Source organism: Prinia subflava, chromosome Z (genome assembly GCF_021018805.1).
Source record: "Prinia subflava isolate CZ2003 ecotype Zambia chromosome Z, Cam_Psub_1.2, whole genome shotgun sequence".
NCBI lineage: Eukaryota > Metazoa > Chordata > Aves > Passeriformes > Cisticolidae > Prinia > Prinia subflava.
In genome coordinates this window covers 98747399-98770201 of record NC_086283.1, presented here as the reverse complement: position 1 = coordinate 98770201, position 22803 = coordinate 98747399, and the positions used below count along the sequence as shown (strand labels likewise).

Here is a 22803-nt window from a genome sequence, read left to right as displayed (position 1 = left end):
AGTGGGGGAGACCTTCAAGCAGGGCTTGGAGCAGCTGTGACCAGCCCCTGGCTTCTGTGAACTCATGCCTAAACCCTGTGCCAAGCTCAGCCCAGCTCTCACCACACGCATCCTGCAGTGGGGACTGGGAGTCTGCTCAATCGCTCCAACAGGGATGGGATCCTGTCTGCTCAATCCCTCCAAGCAGAGATGGGATCCTGTCTGCTCAATCCCTCCAACAGGGATGGGATCCTGTCTGCTCAATCCCTCAAACAGGGATGGGATCCTGTCTGCTCAATCCCTCAAACAGGGATGGGATCCTGTCTGCTCAATCCCTCAAACAGGGATGGGATCCTGTCTGCTCAATCCCTCAAACAGGGATGGGATCCTGTCTGCTCAATCCCTCAAACAGGGATGGGATCCTGTCTGCTCAATCCCTCCAAACAGGGATGGGATCCTGTCTGCTCAATCCCTCCAAGCAGGGATGGGATCCTGTCTGCTCAATCCCTCAAACAGGGATGGGATCCTGTCTGCTCAATCCCTCCAAGCAGAGATGGGATCATGTCTGCTCAATCCCTCCAACAGGGATGGGATCCTGTCTGCTCAATCCCTCCAACAGGGATGGGATCATGTCTGCTCAATCCCTCCAAGCAGCGGTGGGATCCTGTCTGCTCAATCCCTCCAAGCAGCGGTGGGATCCTGTCTGCTCAATCGCTCCAACAGGGATGGGATCCTGTCTGCTCAATCCCTCCAAGCAGAGATGGGATCCTGTCTGCTCAATCCCTCCAACAGGGATGGGATCCTGTCTGCTCAATCCCTCCAACAGGGATGGGATCATGTCTGCTCAATCCCTCCAAGCAGCGGTGGGATCCTGTCTGCTCAATCCCTCAAACAGGGATGGGATCCTGTCTGCTCAATCCCTCCAAGCAGAGATGGGATCCTGTCTGCTCAATCCCTCCAAGCAGAGATGGGATCCTGTCTGCTCAATCCCTCCAACAGGGATGGGATCCTGTCTGCTCAATCCCTCCAACAGGGATGGGATCATGTCTGCTCAATCCCTCCAAGCAGCGGTGGGATCCTGTCTGCTCAATCCCTCAGACAGGGATGGGATCCTGTCTGCTCAATCCCTCAAGCAGGGGTGGGATCCTGTCTGCTCAATCCCTCAAACAGGGATGGGATCCTGTCTGCTCAATCCCTCAAACAGGGATGGGATCCTGTCTGCTCAATCCCTCAAACAGGGATGGGATCCTGTCTGCTCAATCCCTCCAAGCAGGGATGGGATCCTGTCTGCTCAATCCCTCAAACAGGGATGGGATCCTGTCTGCTCAATCCCTCAAACAGGGATGGGATCCTGTCTGCTCAATCCCTCAAACAGGGATGGGATCCTGTCTGCTCAATCCCTCAGACAGGGATGGGATCCTGTCTGCTCAATCCCTCCAAGCAGGGATGGGATCCTGTCTGCTCCTGGGGCTCCTGCCCACTGTAGGAATCTCCAGACCACTGCAGTGAGAGAGGGGAGTGTGGGAAATAGATTTGTAGGGAATTTTCAAGACAGAAGGCTCACATAGTATGGGTCTGAATGCAAACCTTAAGGTAGAAAATGCTGATTTACTATCTCTGGGTGGGGGAAAAGGCCGACAGGGAAGCTTTTGCTACCAGCTGTAATCTAGGCAAGATTGTTATACACTGTTATACAGAGCTCATTGGCAAGTGTTACTTCTTTTTATACAGGGATAGCAATCCTTTTCACGATGTGTTAAACCCACAACAAAGCAGTGTGATTGTAAATGTTAGGTGAAAACAAGCACTGTCCACATTCTCCTATGTGTTAATTAAAGGTGTTCCCACTGGAATGAGGAGCATTTTTTTCATTGGTCTCTGTTTTAGGATTCAGGAAGAGGAATGGAATAAATATGTTGTGCCCTCAAAAAATGAGTCTGAAAAATACAAAGTGAGCCGGACTTTCAGCTTTCTGAGGAACAGGATGACCAGCACACGGAATAAATGCAAGGTAATTTGGGATTTATGTCCCTATTATTATGTATGATTATGTCACTGTAATTAAATGAATTATAGATGGACACTAATTTTTTATGTAAAGATAAATTGTTTATTAGAAACCCACAAAAGTCATAGGAAGACTACTTTCACTTTTCTTTTTTTAAATTTAAAACATATGCAGGTTACCTGAAATGGCCTTCATATTAAAAAACAGCTTTCCTTTGATGTCCTTAGTAATTCTATTTGGTGATTCAGCCAATATTTAAATGTTTGAATTACATTTAAGAAATATTTTCATTGTTAAATAAAATTAGGAGATACAGGCCTGTTCTTGGAATTGCTCTCAAAAAGCAATGGAGTGTGTAAACTTCTACATTAGAGTGTAATTAGTTTAATTTGCCTTATTTGAGGTTAATGGGACTTCCTGCTTAAGTATACACTGCTTAGTGTTAAAGAGTTTGAGATTTGAGGCGTGCACAGTCCAACAGCCCTACTGTGGGAAGGTAGGTTACAACACTGTAGTTTAATTCTAAGACATCTTAATTTTAGATTAATGGCATCCATAAGCAGCCTGGAAGACAGGCTTGGCCTACGTGCTCTTTCTGGGCATGGTTTTGCTGGCTCCCTGGTATATCCTCCTGTGCCCCAGGACATCCCATCACACATGGATGGGGAGGTGTCTGTCTGAGGCTGTACCTTCAAATGTCAGAACTGTGCATGTCTGGCAGTGCAGCCTGTGTCTGTGTGCTCTCCTAAAGTGTAACAGTCAGTAACTATAAGTATAAGCTATATGTATAGTTATGCCAACAAGAGTGCTGAAAAAACAGGCAGAATTCATTAAAATTTTACCACTCGTTAGAAATAGGTTGTTTCTAATGTCTTCTAAGATCTAAAGATGACTTGTCTAAATTTGCATAACTGCACCTTTATCTAGAGGATGTAGGCATTGATACCTGTGTGTGCAATGAATCAACAACACTTCTTAAGTTTTGTTTCCTGTCCCCCCCGTTTTTTTGTAGATTTATAAATGTATTTCTGCCAGTTTTCCTGGATAGTGCTTCCAGGCCCAGGTGCCAGTAAAAGCAATGCCTATATGATTTTTAGAGTTTCAGCAATATTGGGTGTAAGAGCACAGTATACTGTTGCAAGTCTTCCAGGACAGGGATTAAATATTCTAGAATAGTTTGGTTTTACAAGAGAATAATTTGTTGTTTTTAAGATGAATGACTATCTTGTTTGTTTGTTTGTTTGTTTGTTTGTTTTCCTGCCTCTGTTTTTGGGGGCGAAGACAAAAAATAAAGATACCAGAGATAAGGAGAAACCAACCAGGCACAATTTTACAAATGGGACTTTCCCAGGAGTTATCCCATGCATGGTCTGTGAAAAGGCCCTCCTAGGAAAGGAGTCACTGCAGTGCTCTTGTAAGTAGCTGCTGGCTTTTACATGTGAATTTACAGTGCTGTCTGACACCCTGGTTTAGTGTGTTGTGTGAAACCTTGTCTACATTGGGCTGTACCTGTTTTATGTAACGAGCTGAGGTTGACAAGGGAGAGGGAGGAAGGACAGCAGGTAACAGATTTCAGAAAGAACCTCATCCATCTCCTAGCCCTAGCACATTAGGAAAAAACTTCCTTTGAGCCTGGATCTGTACATCAAAGAATCAATCCTACAGTAAGTGAACCTGAAAAAGGGAAAACTGAAAGCCTCAGAGCACATTTTCTACAGACTTGGGACCCTGCTTGGTGCCAGGCTTTGAAATGTACTTTCTCTTTCAGATTGCAGCGTGGTTGTGCATAAAAGCTGCAAGGAGTGTGTTCCTGTGTGCACCAAGGTAACCTCCTACACTCATCTAACTGGAGCATACTTGTTCTCCAAGGGGCTGGAAACGTGGTGAAGGAGAAAAGAAAATACATGGAGAGTGTCCAGACCCAGTGTCTGTGTGTGAAGGGCTGCAAGGGTGCCAGAATGGCTAAAGTGAGCAACAGAGCCAACACCGTGCTTGAATAAACAATTTTTAGTAGGGGGTTGAAAATGAGTTTCAAGAAGTATTTTTATTTTTGAAGGGTTGCAATCTCAGACTGAAATGGTGTGCCTGGAGGGCTACAGAACAGATTGAAAAGAAAGGCTCCTCAAAACCCCAGAGAGAAGGAACCCTTCTGTACTGGGGGGCATTTTGTATGTTTGGGATAATGGAAAGCAGAGATGAAGGGGGCTCTGGCAGGTGACCTCATCCACCTCCTCGCTCTTGGGCAGGCTCATTCTAGGTAACAATTTGGGCAGATGTTTGTTCCACCCATTCTGGAAAGTCTCAGGAGGAGGAGACTCCACAGCTGCCGTCCCTAGGTGACTGCTGCCAGTGCTCAGCTGCTTCTGAGGAGGGCAAAACCAGCACTGGAGCTGATGGGTGCTACCTTCACTGTTAACAAGGAATGCATGCATGGTGAGGTTACCACAACAAAGACATAACCTTAAAGACCAGATGTGTAAGGCTACTGCCCTCAAGAAATAAAATGAGGCTTGAAGAGACATGTGCCACAATGATGCAGGTTGTTTTTCTTGTTGCTGGAGGGTGTCTTTCTGGTGTAGCTGTGTTTTGCATCATGGTGGCTTCCAAGGAGAGCATGATTCCATACTGATTCTTTAGTGTAAAATAGCCTTAAACCCTACATAAATCAAGTGGGTTTAATTTTGTTTATAATTTTCACATCATGGTCTTGCACACATTTCTGGGCAACTTTCATTCAGAATTAGGACTGCTGAACTGACAGCTTTGGTTCCTGGGATGGTGAGTTATTTGCAAGAGGTGACAAGAGCCCCCAATTCATCTCAGCAAGAATGCAGTGCAGAAATATTCACTGACCCACCTGAAGTGAAACCCATGCCCAAGCACAGCAGGTTTTTGCTACAGACTTTGCAAAAGTCCACCTTGGAAGGGGGAGCAGTTCTGCCTCTGGTGCCCGTGCTTCAGACAGTGTACTACCACAAATGCTTTGGTCTTAAAGAATAAAGTTTCTAAAGTATAAAGTTTATAAAGTTTAAGTTTATAAAGTATAAAGTTTGATCTTGAGTATAAAGCCTCAAATGTGCACTTTTCTTGCAGCCTTTGCAGGCAATGTTCATATAGGAAAGTAGAATGTTGTAACTCAGTCTGCTTAGAATAAATAGTTTTGTATTGCAGTACAAATAATATTCTACTTTGAATATTATTATCTACCAGTAACTAATAAGATTAGTTATTGGAAGGAATTAGTACCATATTTTAGGACCACTTTCTTGTAGCCCTTTGTGTGATGGTATATGTGAATGAGTTACTGATTTGATTGTGAAATATATTATCAACTGTGTGATTTCAAAAAATTCTTTTTTTCAGAAATCCCAGGAGAGATACCATAATAAAAACAAGCTCCAAGTTGGTGTAACAAGTAAGTTAGGTATAAATTTAGGATTTCTAAGGTAGGCCTTGATTAAAAACCATGGGACTGACAGCATGAAGTTTCTGTTCTTAATTTTCATTTCAGTTCTGTAAAAAAGGTTGTGTGTCTCTAATATGATTGGAATTTTTTAGAGATCACTGTTGAATTAACTCACCCTCTACTAAAATGAGTGTGAATTTACTATATTTTCAGTGAAAACAACAAGGAAAAAGTAGTCAGTTCTGTCCATGTCATTCATCATGCGCACAAGTATTTGCACACCTATAGAGCATGTATGATTTGATATTATCATCTTCTTATCAAATGATAGCCACTCTGGGGCTGTTCTGCACTGCCCACAGGCTTATTTTTATATTCTCTGAGAGAGCATTGTGGTCATGTACCTTGGCAAGTGGACATTCTTGATGCCTGGTGTAGGTCAATATGAGCACCAGATGGGAATTGTCACCATAAATGTGCTGTTGATGACATGCTCTGTCAAATAATGACAAAGTCATGGTTTTTCAAAATGTTGTGTTGTGCTTTGCCTCACAGATTCCCTGCCTGGAGACATTTCTCAGATGATGCTATCCTCAGTGCATCCTTCTTTCTCTATGCCTATTGGACTGTCCCCTGGAAAGAGGGAAGCCTCACAACAGCCCTTCCTCCTGTCCAAAAGTGTCCCCAGTGCCAGTTTGGAAAGGTAGAGGGGCAGCTGCCAATGGACTATGCTAAATATATCCTTCAGCATTTCTGGGGGAATTTAAACCATGAAATAAATGTGGTATTTTTTTTATTTCTGCTGTAGAAGAGCTACACAATTTTCTGAACAAGACTCTGAGACTAGCACCTGGAAGTCAAAGTCACAGTCTGAAGAGATGTTACAAGCATTAGGGACCTTTTCTTCAGTGGATGCTTTTATGATGGAAGGTGAGAATGTTGCACAAATGTTGCATCTTAAAGCTGGTATTAGAAAGTGGAAACCAGAAAAACACTTTAGCTGGTTTAGGAAGACACTTCATCTTCTCAAAGTAGACCACTTGTTTTTGATAATTACAATTGTGTCCCTCATGAAAATGATGAAATCAAACACATTAGTCTTAAAAGAGAACATTTCCTTTCTTCCTTATAGTGAACTAATTATTACTCTTAGAATATTTTAGTATGTTGTTACCATTTTAAAGTAGCAGGGATAAATGTACTTGGCATCCTTGCAGAAACAGAACAGTAATACATTTTTCTTTTGCATTCATCCAGTCGACCCTATTGACAGTGTCCATTGCAAACAGTAAACCTGTAACATTTGTATTTCCTCAGTAGCCCAAATTCTTAACTCCTGCTGGTGAGCTGTGCTCTTACAGTAGCTACATAGCCTTATGGAGCAAATAAAAATAGTTTTTTTCTGTAGCTAGGTGTGAGACTGAATTTGAAAGCTGAAAGGCTTTCAGTTACATAGGATGGTGCACATACCACTCACTGGACATCTGCTATTGGAAATGTTGAATTCTGTTTTTAAATTTTAAAGGGTTTCTTCAAGCAAAGAGTTATAAAAAGGATTTAATCTGAGGAAAGAAGAGTGCTTTTTTCCTATTCTCCTCCCTTTCTGTCAGAAAAGCAATTCAACACTTTGGTAATAATATTGACATCTGGTGAGCTTCACTGTAGTAAAGACAGTGCCAGTGTTTGCAGAAGTCTTACCTATGGACCTATATTTCATCTCTGTGATGTTTTCCCCTTATTATATGAATAGATCTGCATGTGCCCAGGGACTTCCCTTACTCTTTATATGTGTGTTGTTAAAGAAATATAAATTTTGTCATAGGTGATGTGGATTTGTCTCAGTGGACTGACCTCTGCACAGATGCAGAAGAGTTTGAGGCAGAGTCCTGGAGTCTTGTTGTGGATCCGATGTTCTGTAGCAAGCAAGAAAAGGACGTGGTCAAGAGACAGGATGTCATATTTGGTCAGTATTTCAAAGCTGTGTGCAGGTTTAAACGCAGTTTGGTGTATCAGATAGAGAGGAAACCTACATGGTTTATGTCCAGAAGAATGAATGCTTCAACTCAAAACAACAAGAAGGTTCAAAGAACATTTTTATCAACAATAACAATCTCTCCTAGAACTAAGGAAATGGATAGTAGTGGCTAGCAGAGATATGCCTAGCCTGTTCACAGAATGGTTGAAATTGGAAGGGTGTAAATTGGAAGGGTGAAATTGTGTGGAAGGGTGAAATTGGAAAGGAGTCTGATCCCCAGCTCAAGTAATTGCAACCAAAGATTGTTGAGTGGGATACAGAGAGAACTGTGTCAGAGCCAGAAAAATTAAGTCTTCTTACTGACATAATCTATTAGGTTTGAAGCTCACACAGAAAAAGGAATTATGACTATGTATTTGATGGATTAAAGTCTATCTTAGAAGGTGTGCAGAATATTCACTGACTACTACAGCATGCTCTCCTCTTTTATACCGCAGAGCTGATGCAAACAGAAGTACATCACATCCACACCCTGTTCATTATGTCTGAAATATTCAGGAAAGGGATGAAGGAAGAGCTGCAGCTTGACCACAGCATGGTGGACAGAATATTCCCCTGCTTAGACGAGCTGCTGGAGATGCACAGGCAATTCTTCTGCAGGATGAAGGACAGACGGCAGGAATCGTGTGAGGCAGGGAGCGAGCGTAATTTCGTCATCAGCAGAATTGGAGACATCCTTGTGCAGCAGGTAGGAGCACCAGTTCTGTTAATCCTTTAAGTGCTGAGGGTTCCAAATTAAAATGATTTTGTTTTTACTCCAAAACTTCTGTGGGCAAGAGGACAGTTATAGTTGCCTCAAAAAGATTCAAAACCTGTCCTCCGCTGATTATTTCAGGATGAAATAGCAATGCAAAAAAATATGATTATTGTTGGGTAAATGTGATGAACTTGGGGTGGATTTCTCCCTATGTGGTGTGAATGACAAGGAAAGTGATGATCATGGTCATGTTTGCAGCTGAAGGCTGCTGTCATGGTGTGGACTGCAAAGAATGGAAGCAATGGATTCACTTTTTTATCAGCTGAGCAGAGATGTGAAGAAAAGATGGAAAAGACACTATCCATTAATTTCTTGCAGTGATCTGACATGTTACATCCCAGGATACTGCTCACTAGTGAAGGGGTGGTTGCAAGGTGTTTCCTGTGGCCAAAGAACAGCTAACTGATGGATTGGCATTCACACCTCAGTTCCTTGTGAAAAGGAGATGTAGCTTTTCACCTTTGGTCAGTCTGTTTTCTCTCCACTGAAGTAAAGAGCTGTTACCTTGTCTAGAAGCAATGTAGAGATCAGACAAAAGCAAGTGAACCTCAGAGGGCTGTGTTTGAAAAGAGGTGAAGGAAATGCTCTTGTGATGTTCTAGCTGTTACGGGCATGGTTACAGTGGAAGTTGCTCATGCTCTCTCCAGCCTGTGTTCTCTTCTTGCTCCTAAAAACAGCTAGCCTATTTTCATTCTGTAGTGACAGGCCTTGATAGGGAAATTCAGAGGACTTAATAAACCAGTAATGTAAAAGTTCCCTGTTTGTACAAAATTTGCTAGTTAAAGGTATACATTTTCCTGTCAGGTGGAATGTTGAGCACAATTCACTTATTAATTTCTTCAGTTTTCAGAGGAAAATGCAACTAAAATGGAGAAAATATACGGCGAGTTTTGTAGCCATCAGAAGGAAGCTGTTAATCTCTTCAAAGAGCTGCAACAAAACAAGAAGTTCCAGAATTTTATTAAAGTAAGTTAATGTGGAACCATGAGCACTATTGACAAAATGCTCAGGAAAAAGGTACATAGCTATTACTTAGATTTAGGGTTGGAATTATATGCAGTAACTCACTTTTAATGGCTAATAAAAATGGCAAAGGTTTTTCCTCCTTAACTAGTGAGCTGATAAATCACAGTTTTCTTTCAAATTTTAGAAAGCTTTGGCATGCAGTGTGCATTACACACATGTTCCTGGTACAGTACGCCTCATCCCTCAGCGCAGCAGCTGCTCCTTGGGGAAGGTTCAGATTATCCAGCATTTGTTTTAACTTACTCTAATGCTTTTAGATCGTATGTCTTATTAGTCAATTGGTGGTTTAATATGCATTTACTACTTAAGGTGCATGTTTGTATCTGTGCAGCTGAGAAATAATAACCTGTTGGCACGACGCCGAGGAATCCCCGAATGCATTCTGCTCGTCACCCAGCGAATCACCAAATACCCTGTTCTGGTTGAAAGGATATTGCAATACTCTAAAGGTGAGTAAAAGCTAAAGTGTTGCTTCGTGTCTGAAATCCTAGCACATTTCTAATGTAAGGAACTTGCACAGCTAAAATACCACAAAAAGATTAAATTCACTGCTCTGTTGAGATCCAAGCAGAGCAGTATAAATACCTGCTGTTCAGGCAATTGTCACCTAAACATCAGGGCTGTTGGCTTGTCAAGGCTGGATAGTGAAGGTTTCTGATATTCCAGCCAGGTAGGCCATAAAAGTCCAGAAGAGAACACTTGTTTTAGGAAAAGACCTTGACTGAAGTATGTGAACTAGCTCAGATACACATCTGTACCTTTGGAATTAATTCTGGAGAAGTCTTTTCTAGGTAAGGCTAGGCAAAAGTTTTGTAAATTACTCTCTGTTTTTTCAGGCAAAGCTTGAATGCTCTCTGGAACTTAGTAGAACATTTTACAATTATTATTAACTTACAGATATTGCCCCACAAAAGGGCAGTAAATAAGCATTGTAGAAAGTTAAATATACAATTCAAATCCTTTGTACTTGCAACTCTGTTTCATGGGCTCTTTGGCTTAGCCAAGAAAATAATATACTATATGATTTACTTAGCTGCTAATTTTTTTTTAAGTGCTTGCACCTCATAAATATGTCAGAAACTATTCAACATATTGCTTTGGCTAATGAGTGAATCTAAAGTACAGATCACCTTTTAATAGGTGAGTCAAACAAAGGTATAGACCTTTAATAATTCTAGTAAGATGGTTGCAAGGTTCAACTTAAACTAACAAATTTATCAATTCAAGCTTTGCACGATGCTGATTGTTTCCAGAAAGTAAGGAATTCTATCTTCTCTTGAACATGCTGACTAGTGTAATGTTGTTTATTTCTTATTTCATACAGAGGGAACAGAAGAACATAAAGACCTGTGCAAAGCCCTTTGTCTAATTAAGGATGTAATAACAGCGGTAGATTTGAAAGTGAATGAGTATGAGAAAAAGCAAAAGCTGTTGGAAATTCTCTGTAGAACTGAAAACAAAACATACACAAAGATGAAAAACGGCCACGTTTTTAGGAAGCAAGACTTGATGAGGAAAGAGAGGATACTTCTTCACGAAGGTTTAGTGTATTGGAAGACAGCAACTGGGCGGTTCAAAGGTATTTCATCTGAGCAGTAAAGTCCTTTAACTCTTTATTTGCAAATAACATTCAAAGCCTGGTTGAAGAATGAAGATATTTTCTTGTGCTATAGTGCAAATAAGAATGTTTGAGGTAATGGTATTGCAAGTGCCCCTCATAATTTCCGGATGATCTGTTCCAAAAGCTGCCGTGGTTTGTGAGTAATGTGCTTTGGAACACAGGCTCACATAAAATGCCATCTGCATTTCTTCTTCCAGCCTCCTCCTTATAGTTTTTTCTTTTTCAATTTTATTTCATAATATAGCATTTTGACTTGTACATTTTTATTGTTCACAATATTTTCCATTGCAAATAGCTCAATAACAGTTCAGTGGTAATGAGGCATCCATAGTAGAAGAGAAATTCTGAGGACACATTTGGCTGGAGCACAATTTTTACATGCAAGCTTAGATTTTGGTTTTTGGTGTTAATTGTGTATTAGGGGTTGGGGTTTTTTGGGAGCCTATTAGTATTTGCTGTACAACTTTATAAAGCTGTGTGTTGTTCATTATTCTAGAAATGCTTTTACCAGTGTAATACTGTGCTGTGGGCGTGTGTAACAGCACAGACAAAGCAAGGTTATGTGAAATAATCTTTGCCAGGTGAACAGCTTAGGGAAGCTGTATTGGTGCAAGGATTTCTGCTTTCCCTGGGCCTGTGCTCCAGCATGGTGCACTTTCCTGGGAGATACAAAGCAGGGATGTGCAAATGCTTCATGCAGACCATGGGCTAATTCAGATATTTCCTGTTTAGTTTACTGTAGGATTCTACGAGATATTTCTTTGTTGGGGCTTCTCCCTTTGTAAAGCAAGAATTATAATAAGACTCATTGCACTGATTTTAATTAAAAGCCATTATTTTGCTTTTCTCATTTTAAGACACCTTAGCGCTGCTTCTAACTGATGTACTACTGTTCTTACAAGAAAAGGATCAAAAATACATCTTTGCAGCTGTTGTGAGTATATTATCAGATATTTCAATACACACACTGCACATTCATTTGTATATTTCTCAAAAATTAGGTGCTTATGCAGCTTATTCCCACATAACTTTTTTTTTCTAAAATCCTGGTGTCATGGTCAGAACTGCAGTATGTCAGTATATAGAAAATTATGTTTGTTTTGAAAAATAAATAATTTTTATGGAGAAAGATGAAAATAACAGAATTGTATCTTTAGTGTTGTACTTCGTGTGACTATGAAGGTGGGAAGTAATGCAGGCTCTTTCAGTTGTCTAATATAAATTTTAATTCTGTGTTCCATAAAACAAACAGAAGAAAAATTGTTACTGAAAATGTAGTAGTAAACACACATAAAAGATATGAAAGGTCATAGAAAGAAGTTCACAAACTATAGAAATATAAACATTACATGAATATGGTCTCTCAGTGTTATTGAGGTTCTTTTTAGCACATATCTAGTGCTTAATTTGCTTGTGAAAAGTGTAACATATTTTAAAGAAGAGTTTAAAAGGGTGTCTGATTACTCAAAACCTTCAGTTTGAGTCCCTACACCAGGACTAGTGTTAGTCCAATGAATTGAAAAATCATGGTCTTCCTAGAGCATAGTGTTTTATAAGAAGGTAATTTACCATGTGTGTGCTTTGATTGTTTCCTCCAGGACCAGAAGCCTTCAGTTATCTCCCTTCAGAAGCTCATAGTAAGAGAAGTGGCCAACGAAGAAAGGGGGATGTTTCTCATCAGTGCTTCATCTGCAGGGCCTGAGATGTATGAGATCCACACCAGCTCCAAAGAGGAACGAAACAACTGGATGAGGCATATTCAAGAGGCAGTGGAAAGGTAGGGAAAAAGGGGTTTGGTTTTCCAAACTGGTAGTCCAACACTGGTGGGGGTTTTGTTGGATATTCATGGTAGCATGTTCTTTGCTCTGCATTGCACTGGGTCCATCTGTGAATTTGGGTTTTCCTCTGAGCTCAATGTGCCAAAACCTCATCTCTCCTGCCACACTTCCCATATTCCTCCTGGTTTCCCACTGAATCAGCAGGCCCTTTCTGTTCCTCCTTAGATATCCTTACCAGCCATTGTGCCAGTCTTCCCTCACCTCTGCCTTTGGCACTGGCTGCCTTCCAGAGCCCTGCAGGTGTCCATACAACCATTTTGAGGAAATCACAGATCATGCCTATTATCTTGGCATCAGCTCGTTAAGAATGGTGGGAAAATATTGCTTCTGATGGGCCCTTGTGCTTGGAACAGCAGATCTGTGTGTGTGCCCCAGCCCCTCTCTTGCTGTGCACTGCAGCCCTGCCAGAGGAAAAAGGAATCCTTTGGTCTGCCTGATGTTCACTTACTGCTTCTTAATGAGGCAGACAAATGGCATGCTTCTGGATTGTTGCAAAAGCTGCTGGTGTTGTGTTCTGTTTATTGTGAACACAACATTGTATTGAAGATGTACAGATGATGTGCAACTTTGTTTTATCCACCTTTGTCTCTTATCTTTGAAGTTGCCCAGAGGAAGAAGAAGAGGTAAAAATGAGTGAATCTGATGAGGACAGACGTATTGCTGAGGCTAAGGCATACAGAATTCAGAAATATCAAGGTGTGGTATTTTTCCTGTTGCTCTGAGAGCTCCAACACCCTCAGAACTCAGGGTGGATTAGTGATGCACCCACACTGTCTGGTGTGTTCAAGGTGGCTCAACAGGCAGAGTCACAGCAGAGACAGATGGGGTGGCCTGATGGTATAATGTGAGCCTAGTGAAAGAGAAGCATGTTTTTTCCAAACACTTCAATGTTTTTGCTTCATTACTATAACTGAAAAAGAAAGATAAAAATACATGTTTCCAAAACAAGCATCAGGACCAGGTAGTTCTGAAATTGTGAAAATACCTTGAATCTTCAAAGTTTTGGTTTTGTGCTTGTTCATGGCACTTTGTCCTTTGCTGCTAATATTTTTTATCTACAAATATAGCTAATGAGGATAAATTCTACTTCCTTGGTGCCCCTACACCTAACTCTCACCTCTTTATACTGCTGTGAGGAGAGAAATTGCAACAATGTCTGTCCTATTGAGAGCCACAGGGAAGGGCATCCTCTGCTGAAAGTAGGTGTTCTTTGATGTTGAGGCCCCGAATTATTAGCACACATGAGCCAAGTGCTTTTCCAGGAGGTAGAACTGACCTGTTGTGAGTGCAACAGGAGCAATGAGGGCCAGGGAGGGCAGCCAAAGCCATCTCATCAGGGTAGGGCTTTGGTGTAGACTCTGCCAGGGTGTCTGGCTTTCATTTGGACAGACTATGGGATGAAACTGGATGAATTTGGGTCCTGGGTACTTAAAAGAAGCTTAACTTGAATTAGCACTTTCTACATGGCGTAAATATTAGAAAGGTGAATGGGGAGCATGCTTTCCCTGCAGGATAAAAATTCAATTTTCAATACAGTTTTCAATTTTGCACTGTTCAATTTTGGTTGGCAGAATCACTGAGTAACCAGGACCAGCAAATCTGCAGTTATTTAGAAGGGAAGCTGCGTATCTACGCAGAACTGGGAGATTTGTGTGGGTTTGATGATGTCCACGTAGAACCTCACCTGCTTATCAAGCCTGACTCTGGAGAAACCCCACAGGCTGCTCCACTGCTGGCAGCAGCACTCAGAGAAGGTGAGTTTGCATGGGAAGATTGCATGGCATTGGTGGCTCCTCACGTGGGCAGGTATCTTAAGGTAACCAAGTGCAGCTGAGTTGCCTTGTGCTGCAATTCTGTCAAGTCTCAGGAAGTGGCAGTGTCAAAAATTGCCAAAGGACACGGAAGAAAAAACCTGTCATGATTATTTTTGTCAGATACAGGGGATGGTACCTGCCAGACTGCAAAATAATGGATATGTTTAGGGCATAGCATCAAAGATAAGCTGGTAGGGGCATGGTGTTAGGTTGTTAGATATCCTTACAGCACAGCTTCATGAAGTACAGCAGGGGTTGCAGTATTATTTTGCACCCGACCTTCACCTACCTTGCCTGATTTTGACATCAGATCAGAATCCTGCCTGATCACGCACAGAGTAAATCAAATTTCTGTCAAGAAACACCAGTCAAAACTACTGCAGGAGGCCTGGTTTTTCTGCCTGCTATCTTAACAGGGAGTTTGCAGGTGGCTGCATGTCTTGGTTTAGGAAGACAGGTGTCTGCCAGGGAAAGTGGGAGCTTCCCTTGGAATGGAGAATGTAAACCCCCTCCCTCGGAATTATTATAATTTTGAAATTAAGGGGCTCTCAGGCAAAGATATGGGAATGGGAATAACAGCGCTTTACTAGAAATATTAAAAATAAAAATGTAGTACTAAAAAAAAAACCAACCCAAAAAAACCCCAAAAACCAACCAAACAAACAAACAAACAAAACCCACCAAAAATAAAAGTAAACAAACAACAACAACAAAAAACATTGACAGAGTCGGAATACAGCCTAACACCCTGTTGGTTGGGGTGTTGGTAGCAGTCCAAATAAGTCTTCCTGGAATGACAGATGTGGTTCTGTTGGAGCAGAGATGATCCTGATGAAGAGTGTAGTTTCCCTGTGGAAGGGTCCAGTGGTGGTGAGATGGGCCTGGTCTTCCTCTGGGAATGCAGTGCACACAGGCTGTCCTGTTGCTCTGAATCTCAGGTTTTATCCAGGTGGGAATGCTGGGCTCCTCCCCCTGGGTGGAGCATCTCCCAATGGATGATGGAATTGTATCAGCCCTGCAGCCCTGCAGCCTCGATGGCCCATGAACAGCAGAGATCCCCTGGAGGGAGGATGGGGAGTGGAGGAGATAAAGATCACTGCCCCAGCTGGTTTTAACAGCTGGGCCATTAACAGAAGACACCCACCCCCTCCCCCTGGAGTTATGAGTTATAGAAGAAAAAAAAACCACCTTCCCGACCAGTTTCAACAAATGGTAACAGAATACTTTTGGTTACATTGCAACCCAAGACATTGCACCATCTACAGTGCTGTCCTACAAAGGAAGGAAGGGAATTTGTAGATACCTTGCCTAGCTGGAACTTCAACTAAACTTCTCCTTCACTCAGTGGAAAAGAGCCCTGGTAAACTGAGTCCTGACTTTAGTATCACCTAAATTGAGAACTGTGTGCTACTAACAACATTTGAACCTATAAGGCAGTGGGGCTTGGTCTTCATCATCATTATAAAATCAAAGACCATTTTATTGGTAAAATTGATTAAAATTGTGTAGGGTACTGTATGTCACTGGTGAAACAAAATACTTTAAATGGTAGCCTATACTTACTATACACCTTATTCTGCCCACTTCTTTATTTTTCACTTTCTCTTATGCTGTTATTGATGTTGATGATGTCTCTGATTTCAAGACTCTACAACACTCTGTGGGAGCTTACAGTTGTTTACATTGTAGACAATTTGTGGGGATTATTTTCCAGAATGGAAATACTGAGTCCCTGAGCTAGCAGTAGACTTTATGGGAATAAAGCGTTGCTCATCATAGAGAAGGACAGAATTACATAGTGCTTAAGCAAATTACATATACACAGATCTGTGAGATGGGATGGGATAAATCCAAGGCTGCCAGCAAGCTCACCAGTGTCACTGTGGGGCTGTTTTCTGTCAACTTTGAAAGTCACGGTGATCAGAAGAGGTTCCTGATGATTTGAAGAAAGCAAACCTCACACTCCAAGAGGGAATACACAGAGAACTAAAAAACTGAGAGTCAGTCTCACCAGCATCTCTGAGATAATCCTCCTGGAAGGCATTTCCAAGAACCTGAGAGGCAGGAGGAGGATTCAGAACAGCTGTCACAGATTAATTAGGGCAAGTTGTGTCTGATTAACCTGACTGGTTTCATGGTGAGAGAGTAGCACATGTTGGTTACCTTGACATCTCCCAGACCTTCAATACTGCACTGGCTGTGGTGTCCTTACATCTGAATTGATGTAAACTGCTTAACTGGGTGGAAGACAGGCTGGCCTGCTGGGCTGGAGGGATCAGCCATTTGATGTCCAGTTGGTGTGATTTTTATTAGGGGAATCTCTTAGGGGTGCATCCTAAAACCAACACATTTATTAATGCAGTTAACCTCGGGATTGAGTACACTCTTGGCAAGATTATGACTGTCATCGAATGAGGTGGAGCACTCGGACCTCTACAGACTGGGAAAATGGGCTAAGAGGAGCACCCAGACATTTGAGAAAGACAAATGCAAAGTCCTGCATCTCAGGGGATGTAACTCCATGTGTTGGTATAGGCTGGACACTGATTAGGTAGAAAATGCGTCTGTGGAAGTGGACTTGGGAGTCCTACGTGACAGCAGGTTGGCCATGAGGCAGCAGCTGCCCTTGTGGCAAAGATGGGCAGCTGATTCCTGGGCTGCTGCAGTAGGAGGAGAGTTGACAGCGAGTTGAGGGAAGTGATTATTCTTCTACTTTTAACCCTGGTAAGTCCTATCTGGACTCTCATGACAAATGCTGCGTTTCCCCTGGACAAGAGACATTGACAAAGAGGAGTAAATCCAGTGAAAAACACCAGGATGAGTAGAGGGCTGGAGGACACGATGTCTGAAGAGAAGCTGAGGTAGCTGGCTTGGTGGGATCTCATTACTGTCCACAGCAGCTTAATGGGAGGCTATAGAGAGGCCAGATTTTTTGAGAGGCACATGACGATGAAAGAACACATGGACAAGAGACAGTAGCCCTGTGGTGAAACACAGGCAATTCCAGATAACTATAAAATGCCATGAGAGTGTTAAAAAAGCAGAACAGTTTTCTCAGGGAGGCTTTGAAGTTTCCATCTTTGGAGGTGTTAAAGGCTTGTGTGTGCAACACAATTTAGATAGATCAGGTTTGAGTGAAGTATAGGACTAGGTGACCTCTGAAAGTCCCTCACAAGCTAAATTATTCCGTGGTCAATCAATTCTATGTCATTGATTCATGCACTAAGGAACAATTCAAGGGCCCTCTGTAATCCTGCATGTTTTCCTCTTTAGTTGAAAGTCTCCATGTTGCTGTGACATCATCACAAGTGAGTGAGACAGACACATCACCAGAGGAAAGTACTGAGGAATTAAGTGTGAAGCAGAGGTTCACTGCCAATGAAATATTGGAATCTGTTCCAGGCGGTGAGTAAAATTTGATGCTTTTACATCTTCAGAGTGCTACAATTATTGATACTGAATCTTTTTTTGGAAAGCCTCCATGGTGTAGTACAGAACCAATAGAAAATAATGTAATAAAAGCTGTCTTTGGGCAAATGCTTAGGTAGTGTAAATTGTTACATAACTTCATTGAAAGTACATTTTCTTGTCATTGTTGTTCAGCTCTGCATCAAGTCTATATTGCAATACAGACCATTTTCCTTCTTGTCAGGAGGTTTGAAAACCAGGATTGACATTCCAAAAATTTCAGCTGCAAAGGGTAGCATTAATTTCTCAAAACAAAATTGCGAATAAAGTTGTGTGAAAAACATTGGTACACAGCACTTTTAGTGTTACAGTTACACTTATCTCCAACCTTTCATAAATGTAATAGTGCTGTTTTATGAGGTAGACAAACTAGATTCTGCACATGTACCATCCTGGCTTGAAAATTTGTTTTTCCCCAGCCTAGGATCCATTGTGTAACTACAAAGTAAAAAAATCACTTTCTCATCATCCTGAGTAGAAGTAAAAAAGCATGCTCTTTATTTTTCTAGTCAGGATATGCTTTGACATCTTTCTTTTGCATTTTCTTGGGGCTTTATTTGTTAGATGCAGAAAGAAAAGAAATTGAAGAATCACCAGAGATCAATCTCAGTGTTGAAAAGGAAATGGCAGGTGCTGATCTCGAGGATAAGGTATTGTAACCAGTTCTTCTTCCTGCATTGCACACAGCAGTCTGGGCACTGTGCCTGTACGTGCCATCCAGATTTTTATGGGGAATTTCACTCAGACCTAGATAATTCAGTCTAATAGAGATCTCTGCAATTAATAACAAAATTTTAAAAAGCAGTCGTAAACAATCCATAAACAAAATGATTTTCCTGCAAGGCTTGAGATCAGTGAGTTGTAATAACAGGCAGTGTTTTCAAACCACTTCTGTGGGCTGCTTACAAGCCTGGGTCTCTGCATTCAATAGATGCACACCTATGGAGCTGGCAGTAGCATTCCCTCTACCCCCTCCTCCTGCTCACAGGATGGTGGGAGTCTCCTGCAGTAACAGAGTCCTCAGGTAATGCAAGGAAAACTTGTGTACAGGAGGAACTTTGTTGTGAGAACAAGCACTTAGGATAGGATGGATGTTTTTACACCAGCTTGCTTCACTATTTAAAAAAAAAATTAAAAATTAAAACAAAATGGAGCAACTAGAACAGAAGAGAAAGTGCCCATTTTGCAGAGTCCTATACCTGATAAGCAAATCTAGGGAGAAAAGCAGAACCAAATGTCAGTTCTGGAGAAAACTAGGAATGACAAATTTTATGTAGCAGTGTTGGAGCACAGTGTTGGAGTAAGCAATGTGAATTACTGTGTGGAAATAAAGTGAACAGTAATAGTGTAGTTTTTAGGTGGAGAATAAGAATCACAAAAGGAACAAAGGGGAGAGACAAGAATATAAGATAAGAATAGAGATATATAAGAACATACAGAACTTGAAATGGAAAGAAAACTTTGCTGGAAAGTTCAGCATTAACATGCTGTGTTTGCATCAGGTCTGAAAAAGGGCTTGTGTGCCTGAAACCGTGTGTTTTCTTGTTTGTTTTCTATATTGGGAATACTCTTGCTAATAACCTCACCTTATGCTTAGCTCTAGATCATCTTACTTATCCAGATTGCTGGTAGAAGGGGGCAGGAGGAAGAATGTGAGTGGAAAAAATTGTTTGAAAACAAAAGTCTAAATGAGGGAGCAGAGAATCTAGACGAAGAGAAATAGAACCTAGAGAGGGTAGAGGAGCTCAGATGTAGCCCACATGAAGTAGCTCCACATGAAAACTTTGCCAATGGGGTTATAGAGAAGGTAGAGCCAGGCTTTTCTCAGAGGTGCACAGCAAAAGGATGAGTGTTCAAGATAACAAGCTGCAGCAAGGGAAATTCTGAGTGTATACAAGGAAAAAATTCAGTGCAAGGATGAGCAAAGAGGTCCAAAGAGGTTGTGGGAGTCTCTACTCTTGGAGATTTTCTGGATTTGGAAGAGTGGATTTGGAGGATTCCTGGAGTGGAGAAGGCCTTCAGCAACCTCCTCTAACTCTGAAGCTATGCCTACTCATAAAGCTGGAGGGACCTGCACCCAAATCTTCCACCCTGAGGCATTACCTTATTATTTATGGCCTTGCTATTTGTGCAAGGCATAGATCACACTCTCTGATACCATGTCAGAATCAGACTTACCAGGAGGTGGCAGAATGAGCAAAGAAAAGAGGCAAGGCAAGGGCTTTCCAGGGAGGTGGGTGTGCTGTCCCAGGGTTGTGGGTGCCAGCTCTGGACTCAGCCCAGCTCTCTTGGGGAAACAGGAGCTGGACAGGGGGGCAAGAGCTCCCAGCCTGGAGGTTGGATGCTGACTAGATACTGGAAAGAAGAGCCTTGTCCCTGCAGCATGAGGGGTCTCCAGTGGGCAGCTGTGAGAGGTGATCCCCATCTTGTCTCCCCTGCCCCTGCCTTGTGAGGATATCTCTGCAGGCATTGTCCACAGCACAGTGCAGCCTGCCCTGGGAATCTGACCATCCTCATCTCTCTGAAGGTGGTCAGGAGCAGTGGCAGAGAGGTGTTGGTGGCTTCCAGCACGGCTTCACCTGCAATTACTGCCTCACTCCTAGCTGGACCTGCAGGGCATGTGCCAGCTCAGCTAAACCTGCCTCATTTCTTAGTGCTCAAGTGGTGCTGCAGTGGGAGGACTTTGGGCACTGGGACTGGCCAGTAGGAACTCCTTGGCCAGGCCTATGCCAGATAAACCCCCTGTGCACATCTGTTTTCAAATTAAAAAGGGCTTAAAACCCTGAAAGAAACCCTGCTCTTGTTCAGTGTGCAGGCTCTCCTTGGTACACTCTTCCTCACCCTTCCAGCATTGCCTTCCTTCTCTCTCTCTCTTGCCCTGTGCTGCCTCCTTGCCCTCTGCTCACCATCCATACAGCCATGGAAAAGCAGAGCTTTTCTTGAGTCCATCCTTGTGCTGCACAAGACATCCCTGCAAAATCCTCTGCTTTCCCAGCAGAGCTGAGCTTTCCTGTGGCTTGTGGATGCAGTGAGGAGGAGGAGGAGGTGAAGAGGTGGAGGGGGAATGGAAGGAAATACTGCAGAGAGATAATGAGAGAAGGAGTAGTGGAGGAAATGATGCAGCTGGTCCTCCCTTTGCCCCATGGGTGTCTGCTTGGGGTTGTGTTCAGGGGGCTGGGCTTTCTCATTTTCATTTTCAGTTATTGCATCTAAATATAGCAGATGCTTTGCTCTCTGTGGTGGAAAATGAGACCCAGTAGAGAACTTAAGAGAATCAGAGAGAAAACAAATATTCCCCAAACTCTCCTCTGCTTCTTAAAAAAAAAAAAAGAGAAAAATCATACAGGAAGTCTTTTCAGCATAGTCTCAGAAGGGATTGAAGGGATTGTGTTTGAAACAGTCCCCACCATTTCACCTTACCTTTCCCAGAGGAGCTGTTTTTCATGCTGAAGGGATTATAAGGGATTATGGGTAGCTTCACCCCATAAATTTAGAGAGCTTCTTAGGAAAAGGGAGCAGGATGGAAAGTGTGAAGTGGCTGTTCCTTGCTGCAGAGGACAGTGGTGACCCTGCTGGTGCCTTTTGTAGGGTGTACTGGGCACAGCATCTCACAGGGCACTTAAAGCTCTTTTTTCAGATCCACTGACATGATTTCTTGCTGGTTTCTTAGTACCTTATAATCTCTCTTTTTGAAGAGCCTTACGCTGTTTCATCCTACTGCAAGTAATCTAAACCCACTGTGCTGTATATACAGAGGTTACTGTGTTTCAAAATTGTCAGGCAAACAAAGAATGAATTGAAATGTCTTTTTTGTGTAGCATTAATCACAAGGAATTAAAATTGTGGATGAAATAGTTTTATTTGTACAGTTGTGTTCAGAATCTCTAGGAATTTCCATGGAAACTCCATTATTGATGAATTATTAGTCTTTATAGGTTGTTGCTTCTGTCTTTTTTCATATACCCACAGAAAGAGTTGACTGAGTACACATTTCGTAGCCATATGTCCTCACTTGTTTCAAAAAAATTATCTAGATGATACAATTTCAAGATTTAAAACAACTTTTTAAAGCTACATGTGTTTCTTTTAGGGAGGAAATACCAATTTTTCAGGATCTACAGGGACAGAGGTGAGTAGATTTAAACCTCAGACAGAACATAGTAACTATTTTGTTAACAGTGGCCAAACCTTTGAAAATCCTTCTCTTTTATTTTCTAGATTGTACAAGCAATCCAGAACTTAACCCGTCTCTTATACAGCATGCAGGTGACTACTCCACTACTAACTTTGTAATTAATTTGTCCTAATAATTTACTTTAAAGATTTGTGTTCATGTTGTCCTGCTTTTGGATATTATGTTAATTGGTACTGATCTCTACTGACTGTTGCATAAGTTGTCACAGAATATAGTTTTATTCTACAGTTTTATTCTACATCAGTGCTAGGTTTCTTTTAAGAACTGAATAATACTAACCTGCTTAGAGGTCAGTCCCTCCTCCCAAAAGAGGATGTCTGTACTGTTCAAAAATTTAGCAGGAAAGTAAAAATGATCCACTTGAAGCTCCACTTGAACTGTCATTCCACATACAGATTTCTGAAATTATAGTTAAAAGTTTGGAAAAGAAATTGTATTTTGATTAGACTGTTCTCCTGGCTAGCAGTAAGCAGTAACTTCGCCAGGTAGCTCAGGATAGCAAACTCAGCATTTTAGATGCTTAAACATCACTTGCTTTGTATATTCTATAGGGTCTTAGTATGAAGAATTTGCCTCTTTTATGCTAAGTTTGAATGTCTTAACTTACTTCTTCTTATTTAGCTGCAGTTTCATATTCTATTTTTAAATATTTCATT

The 22803-nt window shown here is 41.8% G+C and overlaps 1 protein-coding gene across 4 annotated transcripts in view; it reads left to right on the top strand.

Moving 5' to 3' along the window:
* The window catches only part of ARHGEF28 (Rho guanine nucleotide exchange factor 28), a 123244-nt gene that overhangs the window by 74991 nt on the left and 25450 nt on the right, over positions 1–22803 (top strand). For all 4 annotated transcript variants that reach the window (XM_063421467.1, XM_063421465.1, XM_063421468.1 and 1 more), the window contains 19 exons: positions 1867–1990; positions 3269–3401; positions 3756–3811; positions 5351–5402; positions 5949–6096; positions 6202–6323; positions 7216–7356; positions 7866–8116; positions 9029–9151; positions 9543–9660; positions 10536–10790; positions 11690–11766; positions 12431–12609; positions 13272–13366; positions 14242–14424; positions 17758–17889; positions 18517–18602; positions 22043–22081; positions 22171–22218. In XM_063421467.1, coding sequence (XP_063277537.1) covers positions 1867–1990; positions 3269–3401; positions 3756–3811; positions 5351–5402; positions 5949–6096; positions 6202–6323; positions 7216–7356; positions 7866–8116; positions 9029–9151; positions 9543–9660; positions 10536–10790; positions 11690–11766; positions 12431–12609; positions 13272–13366; positions 14242–14424; positions 17758–17889; positions 18517–18602; positions 22043–22081; positions 22171–22218 — 2362 coding nt within the window. The remainder of the gene's footprint in view (positions 1–1866; positions 1991–3268; positions 3402–3755; positions 3812–5350; positions 5403–5948; positions 6097–6201; positions 6324–7215; positions 7357–7865; positions 8117–9028; positions 9152–9542; positions 9661–10535; positions 10791–11689; positions 11767–12430; positions 12610–13271; positions 13367–14241; positions 14425–17757; positions 17890–18516; positions 18603–22042; positions 22082–22170; positions 22219–22803) is intronic.